The sequence below is a fragment of the Copidosoma floridanum genome, unplaced genomic scaffold (assembly GCF_036245765.1).
Source record: "Copidosoma floridanum isolate Cflo_tuat_1 unplaced genomic scaffold, Cflo_Japanese_pri ptg000017l, whole genome shotgun sequence".
NCBI classification, from domain to species: Eukaryota; Metazoa; Arthropoda; class Insecta; order Hymenoptera; family Encyrtidae; genus Copidosoma; species Copidosoma floridanum.
Window position 1 is genome coordinate 13,829,475 of NW_028321894.1, and position 18,161 is coordinate 13,847,635.

General features: G+C 29.8%; 1 protein-coding gene across 1 annotated transcript in view; it reads right to left on the minus strand.

Annotated features, from left to right (window-relative positions):
- Positions 1 to 8,025, minus strand: part of LOC106638117 (programmed cell death 6-interacting protein-like) — a 463,402-nt gene extending 455,377 nt beyond the window's left edge. The window contains exons 1-2 of the mRNA XM_089592473.1: positions 7,916 to 8,025; positions 6,481 to 6,658 (exon numbers count right to left, since the gene is read on the minus strand). Of these exons, the coding sequence (XP_089448599.1) occupies positions 6,481 to 6,658; positions 7,916 to 8,025 (288 nt within the window). The remainder of the gene's footprint in view (positions 1 to 6,480; positions 6,659 to 7,915) is intronic.
- Positions 8,026 to 18,161: the final 10,136 nt, after the last annotated feature.

An 18,161-nucleotide genomic window follows, 5' to 3' on the forward strand; every position in this document is an offset into this window, starting at 1 on the left:
CAAGTTCTAATTTCTTCAGAATTGCAAGAGCTTTAGTGCTCTGTGTCGTTCCCTATGCAACATTTCCTTAAATTATTGTTTTTTTATGACTTGAACAATGTAAAAATATTTACTGATTGTGGGGAGCGACACGGTAAGCATTATTTTTCAACATTTCAGATAAAAAAAGAGTTTAAAAAAGTGCCGGGTAACAAGCGACATACAGCATAAGCACGTTAAAAGAAATTAAAACACGTCCTCTAGCGCAGCGCTGCACTATAAATTATCGATAAATTACTTCCCAAATTATTTTTTTCAATATTTCAGTTTGTAATTTCGTATACGCATTCTTTAGAAGTAAGTTAATGATTCAGTACTTCGATTTTTGATAGTTTTCAACATTATTATGGACTATGCGTATAGCCCTATTGTTAATGTACACATGTCATTTCTGTAAATCAACTGAGATTTAGCATATCTTACATTTTATTTCTATCCAAAGTTTATTAATAAAAAAAGTTTGAGTGACTGCATATCACAACAAAGTGCACAGAGCTAGATTTTCTATTCCACAATGCACGTACGAAAGGTATTTCTGAAATCCTTTATCATGCAAGACTCTATTGTCCTGTATAAATACGTGTTCAGGATTTAACCTGCATTAAGGTCTAAGTTAATATGAAAACATAAACTATAAGTATCTTTACTGAACCTAAGCTTTCATATTACGCATTTTCATATTATTCTACTTGAAACTCGACATCTGCTATTCTGTTATTCTTTGAATCCATGTTAATATTAGCTTTTACTGCTTAGCGTAGCAGTTTAAGTTTACACGTACAAATACTCTACATTCATAATACATTCTTGGTCTATACGGGACTCACCCGGGGGGGGGGGGGGTGAGCGGGTGTGCGAGGGCTCCTGTAAGACACCGTGTTCAAGTGAGTTGTACTAACCGTGTATGAAAACATCCGCCTACTGCATCACGGCCGATTTAACAGTGTTCAACTCGTTAGTGCTCAAAAGTTAAACCATTGAATGTTATTAACAAATTACGGTACATACTTTAAAGCATCTTATTTCCAATAGTTCAAGTAAAAGAACTTGGAAACATGTTGTTTGCATGATAAAAAGTAACCTAAAAAAAGTAAGAAGAGACTTAACTTTCATCAACAAAAGTGTGTTATGAATTTTTAAAACACAAAATTTTTTTTGCACAGCATTATAGTTTAAAGTCTTAAGAAAGGCTGGGCCAAAATTCAGATCATGATTTTCAGTTTAACAAATTCTAGAAGCAATTTTTAAAAGACGTCCCACTCTGTGTGAAAATACCAGCTGACAGCAGATGATCTCGGTTCTCCCCCATATACTTAGCATAAGACCTACTCGCGACTTTGTTCACGTTTGCACACATATTTCTCCAAAATACCTTATAAGGTGCACATTTTTTGATACAAAAGTCTTCCTTAGAAGTTAAGCTATCCATTTAAACTTTTTTTTATCATGACCTTTTTTTGTGCAATAAAGGCTGAGTAATGACTCTTGCCCATAAGAGCAATGTTGAATCATGCAACTTTGGGAATTATTTCTTGAAAACTCGGCTGATAAAAAATATTGAAAAAATGTATACGTACTTTCAGCATGTTTAAGTACAACATTTATTTTTTTCAGCGAGTGAATAAATCTCCTCAACAACAACGGAACCTCTTTAAGTGATTGGCTCGAGTTTAAAAAGCTTTTCTCCGATGTCATAGGGAATGATACGCGGTTAAGCAACATCGAAAAACTCTAACAGTTTGAGACCCACGTGCAGGGTCTAGCTGCTAAGATGTTGAAGACAATACAAGTGACCAACGCCGATCGAGGTCTTGATATTACCAATATGTTTATTATAATAACAAAACTTTTATAAATTTTTTTTTTGACAATGGTGGTTTAAAAAAATTTCCTTTAAGAATGTTTCTTCAAATTTTCTATCGATATTTTTTTTTTCAATAAAAAATTAAGGGGTCAGAAACAAAATAAGCGATAATCGTATATAAATTGCATTAGCTATGCTCCTTTCTTGTTTCCAGGCCCTTAATCATTTAGTTTTAAAAACATGGCCACGTTATTAAGATGGCTTTTTTTTTTTTTTTTTTTTTAATTCAATACTAGATTCGTAATCAGCGACCCCAAAAACTGTCAGAAAGATAAAAAGTTTCTATAATAAATACTTTTAGCCTATCTGAGAACAAATTAGGCTGATCGATCTGTGCATATACGTGTATTAAGATATAAAAATTTCATGAATTTTTTTTTTCAATGATTGTGGCTGATCAATCTGGGCATGTACGTGTATTAAGACATAAAAATTTCATGAATTTTTTTTTTCAATGATTGTGGCTTAAGAAAAAATTTTTTTTTATATGTTATTTTTTAAAATTTTTTGTAGAACACGATGGAATTTTTTAAATTAAAAAATTTTATTATTTTTGAAAAATGGCCGCCATATTAAGTACGCAATTTTGTTTCTTTGGAAATCCAATTACAGATTCGTAATAAGCGACCTCAAAACCATATGAATTCATTCTAAACTTGTTTGTTCTTGTCGTCTTGTGCACTAAGCCATAGGGATGTTTCTATGAATTTTCTACTTTAACCCTTATTTTAGGCAAGTTACCGAGTGACGCCTATCATATGACTTTCACTAATCAAAAGTGGATAAAAAAAGAAATTATTAAAAAAAAATTTTTTTTTAAATCATGGCACACTTTTTGAAAAATCGATTTTGATTCTAAAAATCGCAATTTAAGGGTGAAAACTATTCCCAAAATTTTTTAAAAATTTTTATTTCAATCTATGTACTAAAATGCTTAAGAAACCGACCTCGTTTAGTATGTGCATTCTTTCATTTTTTACTAAAAAAAAATTATGATTTTCAGTGTAAAAGAAACAATTCAGATTTTGTGACCATCCGTGGTGGACACGGTGTCGGTCAAAAAATCTGGAAAAACTAGGGAATGGTTTTTTTGAAAAGGAGTACTATCAATTACGCTATGTAAAATCAAAATCTACCGCTTGAGCGTTTGTGTTGACGTGGAATGTCCCATATATATACATATATTTATTCATTTCACAGAAATTGTATACAAACGTCACGTCATTTCCGGTATTCAGAGTAATATTGTTTTTTAACAAGACACCCTAACTCTCTTCACCAACCTCATAGGTACTTAAAAATTAACTATTAAATAATTTTTCTTATATACTTACCTAGATCGCCTAATTCGCAAATAAATGGACTTTATACATAATTATTATGCCAACCACGGAAGTATTGCCCTCAAAAAGAAGTCCATTCACAGAACCAGTCAAGTAATTAGACTATTATCAAGTATGCTGTAAAATGTATACATTTTGATGAAAAAGTCTTGTAATTATTCGTATTTTATGTAGAATATCATAAAATTAAAAGAGTTCTCTGTTTTCAAGGTTAATGGTTTAAAAAGATGTAAGAAGGACAACAAAACTGTCATGTAACAAATCATAAAAGTTATATCAGAATCTTAAATAGTTATAAAATTAAAGATACATCTGTTAGAATATGAGTTAGTTTATATTAAGCGACATTTACTGTGCTACATATATTCTATAAGTGCAAGATGATATGTATATGTATTTTGTACAGCGATACAGTTAGAGTAGACATAACATGTCCGTTGCCATGGAGGTATGCTCTCGTCGGATCTCTCGGCATAATGAGAGAGTACTTTGTACTCCAATGTCATTTGAGTTATTATTATTAAATAAACCTGTTTATATATTAAGTGTAAATTTAGTCGTAAGCGTGCTTGTTACAGATACAACGTTGCTCTACTGGTCGTAGGTTCGATTTCCGGTGAGTGTGGATTTTTTCAAAAACTGTTATCACCGGAAAAAGTTCGTATGCAAACAAATACTGCATGGTTTCCCCAGGAAATTACAAACTAATTATTTAAAATGTGGGATTAATTAGGAAAACGTAATGCATAATTAACCATCTAATACTGACAGATAAAGGGCCAAAAATATTTAAATCCTCTTGCAATACAAGCAATGTTGAGAAAAAACTTATTCTTAATACAGCGAAACAAAAACTGTTTCTGACAGTAATATTTAGATAGTAAAATATTCTAAGAAAAAGAATTTGCGTTAATAATTCTACGGCTGACATAATCAACGTGCTTTTCAAATTTTTCATATTTTTGATCAATATTTTTTACAATTTTAATATAATGCATATTAACAGGATCACTGAATATTTATTTTAACGTCTTAATTCTATATATTCATACACCATGTTCATTTGAGGTTTACTACTCAGACGTACCTAAAAAAGACTTTTAATATACGAGTTGAACACGCACAATAGTTGAGCTTCCATCATATCACTTTGTAGACCAATAAAACTCAAAATTTATTATCCAAGCTCATAGTCTTCCCTTCCCATTGTGTATAAGACATATACATAGAATATATTTCTTATTCACCAGTTGATGTATATCTAATAAAATGAAAATCATTGTAGAACGTCCGTTTGAGGACTTGTTTTAAGGTTCTAAATTAGGGAATCTTTTGAAATGCAAACAATGTTCAAAAATATTTGTACTAAATCAAAGAGAACAAATAATATCTCCGATAATTATATGTACAAATAACGAAATTCAAAGAAATAATATGATAGTAAAGTTGGTACGAATGAGACTCGTTTGTATAAAACTTGAATTTACAATTTTATTTGAACCTTAAAAATGTTTTCCCAACGGCATAGACTGTTCTTGCCTTGACCTCGCCCCTTCTAGGAGAAGCAAGTTATCAAACATTAAAATTACCATGAAAGTTATACAATATTGAGAGTGCACCCTTGAAACTGCATTGTAGGACTAAAAAATAAAAAAGGTCCAAAAAAATTAATTATCAAGGATTAAGCTTCAGTAAGCCAAGCCGTGGAGATAATTGATTAAATTTCACAAGATTCGTGCTACAATAAAAAACCGTTCAAAAACAAATAAGCTGATTGAACCAATAATTTCAAACTATCAACGTCCAACCTTAAAGAAAAGTTTAACAATGTCAAAAACAATTTAACTCTCACATTTGTAGTCATCATTTAAAACTTAATTGTAAAGACAAATCTTAGTTCAAGTAATGCTTGATTTTCAAAATTATTATTTAAAATAAAGAATAAAGTTAAAAAATCATATATTACAAAAATATAGTAGACAGACAATGTACACGTAAAAATGTTTGATAATAATGTTTAATTGAGACTTAAAATTAAAGAAAAAACAATTTTTGCAAACATTAATGAACCTTCAAATTTTTAGAAACAAGAAAATTTCGCATTTCATTAAAGACGGAATTTTCACTCATAAAAGTACAGATGAAGCAATCTATAATACAATCGATTAAATACATTTAACAATAATATTCATAACTTTATCGTTAAAATTCATCAGTTTATTATCTTTACATTATATAATAATAAGTTTATCATCTTTACTTTTTTCCTTTTTTTAAAAACGCATTACTTCTATCTGTTTAGTTAAATTATCTTTAAAAATTTATAACTTTTAAGAATACATTTAAAAAACTTTGAAACAACTTTTTTAAAACAGAACATATTTTTTAAACTTAAATAAATTAAACTCATAAAAAGTAAGACGTTGGAAGCAAAACTAGAAATAATAAGATGTAATTCATTATAAACATGCATAACCTTATAAACGCCCCTTCAACATATAACCGCTTTTGACAAAGCAGTTCATACTCATTTAAGGATTCAGAAAACACATTTACACCTAATTACGCAAAATAAGATCTAAAGATAAGATAAGATAAGATTTTTTTACATTACAAATCTTTTTTTTTTTAAGGAAGCAAAAAACATGTACACAGTAAATAAGCGATAAAAAATCTTAAATTTCATATTTTGAGGTCGATTTTTAGCTTAGAACGCAACATATCTAATGGTAAAAAAATTAGTTTCTTAAATAATAAAAATTTCTTGAGTGTTTACCTAAGAGATATTTGATTAAAAAACTGGTAGTAACTATTGGGTATCGTTAAAAAGCAAGAAAACTAAAGTTAGCGGTAGTAAACGAACTAAAGTTGCAGCCATGTTCAATCATTTTCTTATTAATATTACCTTCAATTGTAACAAGCTTGGATTTTTTTTTAAATTAGTGAAATTTTTCAGCATACAATCCAAGTTACTGTAAATAAAAGTTTTCAAATACCAAGGTACTTGTCTTAATACTAAATAAAGAACTGAAATAAGAAAGATAACTTTCTATAGTAAAAAGATGTATTAGGAATATTATAGACAGAATGTTTAGTACTATTGAATTTTAATGACATAATTTTAATTATTTAGTGAAGATATCACTATCAGAGTCTAAGATTTATTACTTTGAAAATTATTAGCACATAATATAAGTAATATATGACAAAGCAATTAAAAAAACTTTAGTTTACCTCATCCAAAATATCTTTGTTTCTTTGTAAGAGCTCGGGAAGTTCATTCATTGTTTTCTCGAGATTTATTATACCACCAGCTTGATTGACAAAAACAGCCTTTTCTATAAGAGAGTGAGGAACTTCTGTACCACTGACATCTTCGATGGCCGCTGGTAAGTTTAGGCTAGCAAGAGTTCTGCAAAAATACTTTTTTTCAAGAATCTTGGTTTCATTGCATACGAAATAAAAGAAAGAAAAAAAAAAAAAAAACAAGGAATCCGTATACATGAGCAGCCTCAATATGTACATCTCAGAACAGAACTATTCTGTATCAAGTTTGAACTACAAATCATGATTTATTTTCAAACATTTTTAATATAATACAACGCAAGCAATGTAATACAATTGCCGTTGATAGACTTGTTATTCATTATACGGAGATAGTGAGGCTTAATGTACATTAGAACAGTTCTTTCATGCTCTTAGATTATCAGTTTAAATATAACTAACAGTTTACCTTTCTGACCATTAATTACTTTTTTTGTGGTTAACAGGACAAAGTTAACTTTTATAAACTGGATTTGGACCAGTTTCTAAAAATCTACCTTAAAACTTTTAGTGTAGTCAGAAAGAACCCACAGAAAGTGTATATAGGATGTTTATTTTATTTTGCTAACAGTTTTAGAAATAAATTTAAAAAAGAGCATATTTTACTTCTGGCTCCTATCATATGATATTTTTTTAAGAAATACTAATAGTAGGGTTTTATGATAATCACTATTTTTGTGAAAATAGATACAACTTTGCATTTCTCATCGTCCTTAAGAATCATCGAATGATAATAAAAGAAAACATTATTAGTTGTATTTTAAATAAGACCGTTCAGTTCAAACATCGTGGAATTTCTATAGTTACTTTTAGTTTAGATACTTAAGAACTTTTTCAGTAGCTATTTTAGTTCAATGTTGTAAGAGTTTTTAACTTGTAAAATGTATATTTACCTTTTTATGCTTGCATCTCCTTAATTAATTAAATAAATTTAAAAAATAATAATAATAACTTGAACTTGGATAAAACTGTCTTAGTAATGTGGAAAAGAGTTTACTATTTTGATTTTTTATTTAAAAAGGTAACAACCTGGCTATTTGATAGAGAAGGTGTTCAGTTTTCATTTGAAAAAAAAAACCCTGTACTGCCAAGCCGACGGCCATCCCAAGCAGCTCATAGGGTGGCGGCGGTGGAGCTCTCGTGTGTACTGCGAGTGTAGTAGTAGTCAACCTACCAGTTTTTTTCTAGGTCGCATAGCCATGTGTGCGTGACACACGCGGCGCTGCCTCTCACCCCAACACCGTGAGCACTACCCCCTTTTCTCTGTGGCTTCGTCCCACGCTTACTTTCTTCCTATGGTCTCACTCGTTGGGATCGGTGCCGAAGACACATCTTGGTACCTTACGTACGGAGATGCTCGTCCGCTCCAGAGCTGTTGTCTCTCGTCGTGCAGTTTTTCTGTCTTGCCTCACTACACTTTGCTGCTTGGGTCCAGTTCTCGGCTTGGTGAGCCATTATCCATTTTTCCAAGATAAAACAAGCCTTCATTGATTTTTTTTTTTTGTGGAAAGATACGTGCTCTTATATAGTATTGTTTGGACTTGTATTTGTTGAATACAGATTATTATTTTGTGTTTATAATCTCTCGAGTTAATTTCGTAACGATAAGACCCTCGTTCATTGGTTTAATTGTTTTATTCCTACATCTCAAATTTAATACTAATACACATTTTGACTACTTGCAAACGCTCTCTACTAGAGACCTCAAAAGAAGTCTTAAGTGACTCAAAGAGTACACTAAACAAAAGATGATATGCAGATGAAAATTATTAAATTCGTTTAGCGATAACAAAGTGTTATTCTGTTGCTGAAAAAACAAAGATTATATCTTGAATGCCTTATAGCAAGAAAAAAATTGCATATTCATTCAGTAAACTGTTCATTTTATTTAAAGTTTTGACTTTTTTTTTGTAAGACGATTCTTATAAAACACTAAAAGCATATTCTATAGTGTGAAAGTCAGAAAGCACCTCGCTTAGTGCAAAATTTAGTCGGTAAATTCTTTAGAACATACTAATATAATAGTACTTTTGCACAAAGCCAAAATTAAACTTTCTTAGATATAAAACCAAATAAGTAATTTATTTCGCTACGTTACACATACTTAACATTTTGTAGCTAATGTAGCTCTTTGCCTCTCACCCTTAGACATTTTAAAATAAAGTAATTTTATTTGGTTGCCACACATTTTTGAACGTTTAATTATCCCTAATACATAAAAAGATATGAAAAAAACAGCTACACACTACATATAAAATTAGCAACCAAAAACTACGAACTTTAATTTATTTAGAATTACAAAAGACTTTTACTGCGTTACGTCCGTTCATTAAATTAGGTGACTCCCCACTTTAGTACAATAACGACGAAGCCTTAAATGTTCTAATTTTAGAATATTTACTACAACTGTAAAGTCAACATCGATTATGCTTGAAGTTAAAAGCAACAAAAACTTACACTAAAAAGTTTCTTCTTTTGAAACTTACAATATGTCATTGAAAACTTAGTGAGTTAAGTTAAATAATTTTTTTTACTAAAGACACCATATCCAACTTTTAAGATAATATTAAGATTGTTAATTTCTGAATTCATTATACGCGTCTTAAAAAATACGTTTGTTGGTAAATTTCACATGATAACATACCTTTTATTCTTTGAAATAATTAATTTTTGTTAACTCCTTGTTGTATTTAAGCGCTACTGATACTACGTTGGATCCACCGTTTTCGACAACTAAGCTTCAACCACGAAATTACAATAAGTTAGGCTTAAGGAAGGATACAATGCAAATTTAGTTAAGATGATTGTTTTTTGTCTATAAAAGTTTAATATTGTTAAAAAATACGATTTTATCCCCTAACGCTACATTAGATTGTTAGAGAATGACTTACTTTTATCGAGTCTACATTCGTTTTTGGAGAGTCTACAACATATTTGTAGGCCATTTATATATAATAAGAAGTATTTTTTACGTCCATACTTTATTAAACTTCATTTTTGATGATATTTATAGGTAATTAACGCCATTTTGGGTTCACCGTTCTGAATTTGACAACATGTCGAACGAATTAACAAAGTACTTCTAAGTACTGATTATTTGAATCCTAGAACTTTTATTTTGTATGTGATAAATTTTGGCCTTGAGATAGCAAAATGGACGTGGAAAGTCATTTTAAAATAAAGATGTTAAATTTCAAATTTCACTGAATAATACAGAAAATTATATCTAACTAATGTACAAGGCCGTGACCATTGAAAATTATTTACCTTTAATAATTAACAGTAAAAAAGGTATCAATTACTTTTTTTAGTGCATATCATGTTTTTTAAAATTATTTTTCTCTGACAGCCATAAAAAATCCTTTAATATTTTAAATGTCTATCATTCGTATGTTTTGTTTGTTAATTTATTACCATTTATACAGTAAGAAAAACTATTTATACATATAGTTAGGTGACAACTTTGAGTTTTTAATCATAGAACGAACAAAATTTTTTTTAAATGTTGTTACTCTTTCTTATTCGAAACCAAAGTCGTTCCTAAATTAAAGTTGTAAGTATTATACGACATTCGAAGCAAACCATGTGGTACGTGGCTTAAAATCGCTGTTATATTATGAAAAAAAAAGAAAATCATAAAAAACTGATGGATTTCTTTATACGCTCTATCATTATGTTTTCTAGGAAACAGAGTCCATTGCCTAGTGATTTATAGTTGCCAAACTAAAACCTTAATTAGTATAGCGCTACACTTTAATTTTCTATGGAGTACCAATACTTGTAAAGCGTAGGATTGATGTTAATAATAAAGTAATAATTTAGAACTATGATCAAACAGCTAAGTTTAAAATTAAGTATTAGTTTAGAATGATAATAAGTGTACATCTACAAGAGAAATAATTAGTAAATAATAACAATATCAAGATTGTTTAATGTAACGTACTAATATGTATGAATATACATGTACATATGTTTATAAAAATAGATTTATGTAGATTTCACGTGCTTTTAAGATGTATACTAATAACATTAGAAAGATATACAAACTGTCCACGTAATCCTCCACACACACTCTCTTTTTCTCTCTCTATCTCTCTTTCTGATTTCTATTGAAAATTACTAAGTACCAAATAGTTATGAATATTTAATCTGAAAGTAGTTGCAAGCATGAAACTAAACTACAAAACTTCAAATGTCTAAAATAAGTAAAATTAAACCCGTTACAACATACAACGTAAGAAAAATTGGTAAAAGAGCATGGTTTTCGGCTCTCACTGCTTGCTTAACTTATTTATTTAGTGTTAAACCAAAAAACAAACACACTTACACACATATAGAAGAAGTGATGCAGTACGTTTTGCGTACTTGAGTGCACTGTCGTATCAATCCTACGCTAGGAGAGTTTACTATAAATCGTTTTACAAAATACGTTATAATAATTATAAATACAAACAAGCTTTAGGAGTATCTTATATGAAAACACATTTTCTGAGCTGTACTGTCAACAACATACATAATAGTATATAATTTAAAATAAAATAAGGACTTACAATAAAAATAGTAATAAAAACATATATTTTAATTAATAAAATACCTAATATTACTACAAAAAAGGAAATTAATAATAATGTGTACATTTCCGCAATTGTGTTGATTAATATTTAAATATATTATTTATTACGTCAACGTAAGTACATACATACAACCTATATCATGTAAGCCTTCAATAAAGATTGAATTAAAAAATCGTAATACGAAAATGATATAAATTTTGCATAATATACACTAAAATTCTTCTTTACATGAATTCTAACACACATTTAAATAATTAAAGAATATTTTATATTTTAATGACTAACAGTGTGAATTATACGCATGTATAGATAATCTACATGCTAGAAAATTTGTACACAAGATCCATAATTTTTATGGATACAGACTTTACTCACATCAATAATTCAACAATAAGCACCCATTAATTAAGGCTTGTTAATTTAAACGCTAATGTTTACCATTTAAAATAAACTATTGAAGGATTCTGTTTTTGTTTGGTAATAAGAAAAGTCTCACAGAGATTTAAAACAGTGGAGCTCTCAACAAGAAATAATGTGTTGCATAAATCATCAGTTATAAGGTCATATTCTGTTAACTGTTAACAACACAAATGGCATTTAATGGCCTAAACTTTTATCGGGTTATAAGAAAATACTTTGATCATTGCTCCGAATGCAATGCTAAATGATAAGCAAAACTTTTTCCATTACAATAAATGTGAGTTCAAAGAACAAACAAAGCATGTATTTTATGATTAAAAAATGACATGAAACAGAACAAGTGACCAAATTTTTAGATCATAAATAGCCGGTAGCAGATTCTTATTTTTTCATAAAAAAATGAAAGTCAAGAAAATCATATCCACATAAATATTACATAAAAAAACGCTATGCAAGCAAAAAATATGCAAAAAAGCATGCAATATGCAATATTAACTAACCACGGATCCCTCTGCGACAGACCCCATTAACAACAGAAGTCTAATACGAAGATAAATAGAAAGTGCCCGTTATAGCGGAAAAAGAGTAATAGACCAAATTTATGATGGTTTATGATCCCTTTCATAGTTTTGAGTACATGCTTTTCCGAAATGAAAGACAAGATGGGTGAACCATGTAACTACTATAACAAAAAATCCATTTCAATATTATTGGACTTTAAGACCGAAAAGTCAGATATACAGGAAAAAAAGTGATTTCTCGAATAATACCATTACATGTACTACTTGTGAAACTACCATCTGCAGAGAAATCCAGAATTCTATTTTATTTTATGAAAAGTAGAGATACACAAAAAAAATCTAATATCTATGTAAAATATGTCAGTAGTGGTACATTAAGAGAAGAATTTGTTTACTATTAACGTACAAGTATATTGACAGGAAATCAGTTTACACGTTCTTTATAACTTGTTTGATTTTAACTGACACAGACGGCATCTTCATAGTAAATATGCCATATTTACGTTAAACCTACGCCACGTTACATGGCACCACGCGGGATACATATTATACGTAAGTTAATAGTTCACATATGAAGTTAATTATTAACAAGTCCTCCTCTTTATGTATAGACAACCAGCACCTTAATTTATGTAACGAAACGGTAAATATACTGGACCTTGAAATTTTTTATAGATTATCGACACTATCAACAAAAAAAGCAAAAAAACTAATAAACAAAAAGAGGCAAAAATTACTATTTTCTCCTGATAGTACTTTCGGCTCAAACATCATACATTTACAATGATCAAATTTTAATACTGTACCGTTGCACACACCATCTGATACATAAGAATTTAAAATCAACATAACCATTGCGCTACGTTTTAAATGAAGTTCATGGGGTGGAAGACCTTTATGAATATAACTAGAGATTTTAATTGAACAATTCATACAAATGTTGTACAATAAATAAAAAATAATTATTTGTTCTTTGATTATTATTGATAACTGGGAAAAGAAAAATAAAAACTTTTAATATTCATAAAAAATAAATGTCAGATGACATCTGTTCTGAAATCTTTGGTGGTTTCAACAATTTTTTAGGAAATAGTATCGTACTTAACATAAATATTATACTGTTATATGATCAGTACAACTTTAAAAAACTTAAATAGAGGAAGTAAAAATTAATATAAGCATAGAAAACGTTATTTATCAAGATAATAAAATGTTGGACAATTATACTTCCATAAATTTTTCTGTAAAAATGATAAACCATATTTTTTAAGGCTCACCGCCTTCAAACTTGAATTTAAAATGGGAGTGATAGTAAAATTTAAAATTAAAGTGTACCAGACAGTTTTCGCAAAAGTACATTATTTAAAATACATAATTGGTTCAAGAAAAACACAAAAAGTAAATTGATTGCATTAAAATAAAAATAAAAGTAAAGTTTACGTTTCAATAATAATATCAACTGATGGTAATGATTAATCAGTACCTTTAACTTTATCTAGAATACAACCCTTATTGGTAGCAGCATTTACTATTACTTTAAATAACGTAGAATAATATGTAATATGTGTGTCATACCTATTGAAGTTAATGTTCAACCATTAACAATTTTACGTTTTTTCAACAAATTAAATTTCTGATATTAGAACTTACATTATCTTAACAACTTTTTGTCCCTTTTTTAAATTTCTAAGGATTTTTGACAACTATAGGAGAATATGTCAATTTTAAATAATTTTCTTCAAATTTTAGCACCTGTAACGGCTGTTTCACGGGACAATTCGGACCACTTTTCCTGTGTTTTGTGTTAAATGAGCTGCAATCGTTAGACAAAATCATGGCGATTGGTGAGCTCGTTTTAGAGACAATAATCCAATACCTCCTGCATACGAGCCGTAAGCAGTACCTGCTATGCTGCTATGAGCGATCCCGGCATTGGAAATCTAATTGATGCATGATATCTTGAAAATCGTAACTCATTTTCGGTTTAAATTGTTACTTACTGCGGGATTAATCATCTGATTTGATTAATAAATAAATAATTTTTATAATAACCTAATTTTTTTAGTCAAATTTTATTTTCGAAAATTCAGAAATTAGTATATTTTAGCAAAGCAGCTTCCCTATGTATCAATACATATTTATTTACTTATTTTGTATTTTTTACTTTTACAATTAATCAATAATTGTTAATTAAATTTTTTTTCATTTGTTAAAAACTTTCGAAAATTAAGAAATAAATTTTTCGTACCATTTAAATACAACAATTACTTTTTATTGCATTTGATCCTTTTACAATCTTTTCTTTTGTAATTGAAGTGATTTTTTTAATTAAGGACGTTCTTAACATAATTACCGGGAAGAAGTTCAGAGAAGTGAGAGGAGCGCAAATGTGTTAAGAAAAGCTGGAAATTGTATTTTTCATGTGAATATACTTACATACATGATTTTACACATGTTTGAACCCCTTTTTAAAATTTTATTTTAAAAAATTGGAAGACTTCTACAAATTATGTAAATGCAATTTAACATAATTTTTCGTAAGGTTATACGTTAAATTGCGGTTTTCTTAAATTAAACATATAAAAAGAGGAATAGTGGAACGATCTAAAAATTTTTTTTGGGTATTTTAAATGCTTTTTCGAATATACGTTTGATGTGATTAAAACCTATTTAAAAAAAACCTACGTACGATGAACATTCTGAAGGGACACTCACTGGCATGTAGTACTACCCTACTGAAGAAAGTGGTGCGGCAGGATCGTTTTTTTTTTTAGTTTTTAGATACAATTATATTTTGGGTATTAAATATGGACTAGGAATAAGTGTGTGAGGGTGTGTGACAGATTTCAGCGTGAAGTAAGAGAAGTCATCAGCGTCAGTAGGACGTTGGTTTAAAGTTGTCAGAAGATTCCATGAAAGTGCAGTGTTCCACTGGCCAGCCTATATGTTGTTTATATTGTGTTGTACCGTAGTATATTGTTTATAATCGTTATTTTATTACATATTAGAAGATTAATTGAAACCATACTCAATCAACATAAGTATACTTATTCATACGATAATTTTACCATCTTTGTACACAATATTGTTTCATAGAAGGTATTTTTATACTCATCATTGTATTGTTTGCCATATCATTTCATAGAAGGACAACTTTATACTTGGGTACCCAAGCACCCACTATCTAGTTGTGTTTTTTTCGTTTTTCACTTACTTACTGATAAAATATCTGTCTAGTCTTTTTTCCTATGACAAAGAATACTTAAAGATTCATTTTATAACACGGATAAGTCAAAGGGTAAAATAAGAGACTGGTAGGCTCTTTAAATTAAATACCTAACATTATAAAGTTATGTCTCAGTGTATTGCACACAATCTTACATAAATTTAATATTACAAATTTAATTTAATGAAGATTCACGGGAGTTCTATCATTTAGTAGTGAAATCAGACTCTGTTCAGTACCTCATAAAATCAGCCACTCCGATTTGTTAATACGGTCTTCACTTTCTATAATTAAGTGAAATTCAAACTTATATGTACATCAGTATTATTTCACCCAAGTACATATAATAAAATACAATTATATGCATAGTTTAGTAATAATATTAACAAAAATGCTTAGCATATCAAAAACCTTTCGTTGAAAATCGAGTCACAGTACAGTAAATACAAATTTATTTAAAATTACAGTACTGCATATAGAAAATAACAACTATTCTATAGACTTTTAGGTAGTGTCGAAAAATAGATAAGAATAAGTTTGTATTCAAGTACATAGCAAATCTGTGGGTAAAGGCAATCAGCCGGTAAGTGCACTCAGAGCAGACTAGCATGAATTCAAGTTTCGTGAGGGCAGTAAGGTCTAGACAAAAATTATGATGTAGTGAAGTAACAAACATCTTGCTTTAATTACAAAAGATCTATCAAATTTATTTTGCTAATCAAACGAATCTGCCTCTCTCTTACTAAACCCTTTGCCGTATACATTACATAAAATAATCATTAAAATACAGAGCGACGTTGACTCAGTAGTCAGTGTGCTTATTACTGATACAACGCTTTTCTAGAGGTCGCAGGTCCGATTCAAGGTGAATACAGATTTTTTCCGAAACTGTTTTTATCAGAAAAAGTCCCTATGTAACCCCAGCTGTTTTAGGACAGGTTTTTATGTAGAATTTTCTTTTAGAGTAATTCTAGTGTTATTTCCTTACTCCACAGGTCTTTGGGCCTGGGTAAATGCAAAACAGTGTTAGGGCTATAGGTAGGGATTAGCAGATCCGATGCACCAGGCAGGGATCGCCGGCCTTACTGGCGAGGAGTAGTCCCTGAAACATGGGGCTTCTTCAGGAATGCTAATTGGCCCGGGTCCGATGCTTCAGCAGAGAGCTCCGGCTTAACCGGCGAGGAGTGGATGTCCTGAAATTGGAGTCCTCTCTGGGGAAAGGCTACACAGTGGCGAGTGGACCCGATGCACCATTGGTGCAGAGAGTGTCAACTTAACTGGCAAGGTGTTTCACCGAAGATACTCGCACTGTGTCCATGGATGAGGTATAATGTCAGTAAAAGGGTTGGAAATGAGTGCTGTAATACACCCCACACATAGGTGGTGAGTAGGTGGCCCCTGCGACTAAGCTAATAGGCTGTCACGGTAACCTGGTAAAACAAAAAAACAATAAGAATAATAATAATAATAATTTCTTGAGGTTTTGTGCATAAGCACACGATCAGTAAGAGCTAATTTAGGGGTGAGAATAAAAACTCTAAAATCAGGTGTTAGTTTGAGCAACGTTTCGTTGGTCTTAACGCCAACCTCATCAGGCTCACTTCATTAACAGAAAAAACACAACAAATTTCGTAAATTACATTGCAGGGCCAATGTTTACAAATATCTACATAATTGCAAAATTAATTATCAGTAAGTAGTCACAAATAAAATAGTAATAAAAATAATTTCATTTTAAAATTAAACAATTACTCACGTCTATATCGTTAAGACGATCGTTACCGACTGTTGGGCGCCTCGAACGAATAACGTAAGTGTCAAACATGTATTAATTTACGCATATACATATAAACAGTAAATATACGTTTCTCACGAATATAGATAACAGCAGTACATAACTACATTGTATTATTTAAAAAGATTACTTATAAAATCTTTATATATGTTATTGAGAAGTAAGGTATCTTCTTTCTCATTAATAGTGTGTTTAGTAAAGTGTATGTATAGCATTTCAAATATTAATCTTTTTTGTCTATTAGGTTCACGGTCTAGAATCTTTGTTTGACAAAAATTAAAATTATGGTTGAATTTTTTCATGTGTGAAGCGACAACAAGTTCATCTTTCTTGGTACTTTTATGTTCATTCAGGCGTTTTTTCAATGCTCTCTTTGTTTCACCTACATATGATGCAGAGCAAGAATCACATGCAAAATGATACACAACATTGGTTTGATCGAGCTAATCAATCTTGTCTTTCCCAAGAATGATAACACTGTCTAATTTATTTTGAATAATAGGGTAAACTTGTATATTCAATTTTTTCAAAATTTTTGAACAAAATTTAAAGAATAATGGGTTATATGGAATAGAAATTTTTATTTTATCACGTAGATTGTCATTTAGTAGGTTGTTATTATCATTATTAGTATTTTTTATTTGGTGAAGTCTTTTCTTGATATATTTTTGTATGAAAAGTTCAGTATAATCATTATCACGTAAAATTCTTTTTGCCATGAGAATATTCTTCCTGTGGTATAATTTATCAGACAAAAGAATAGCTCGATCAACCAAACTGTACACTGCATTGACTTTTCAATATCGGGGGTGGTTAGAATTGAAATTAATTAATCTATTCCATGAAATTGGCTTGACGTACCAATTCGTGATTTTTTAAAAGTTTTTATGTGTAATTGTTATGTCTAAGAAATTTATACAATTGTTTTTCTCTAATTCGCAGGTGAATTTTAAGTGATTGTCCTGTTTGTTAAAAATCTGTAAAAATAATTGTGCCTGATCTTTATGTACACATATGAGAATGTCGTCAACGTATCTTTTATATATGAAGGGAAC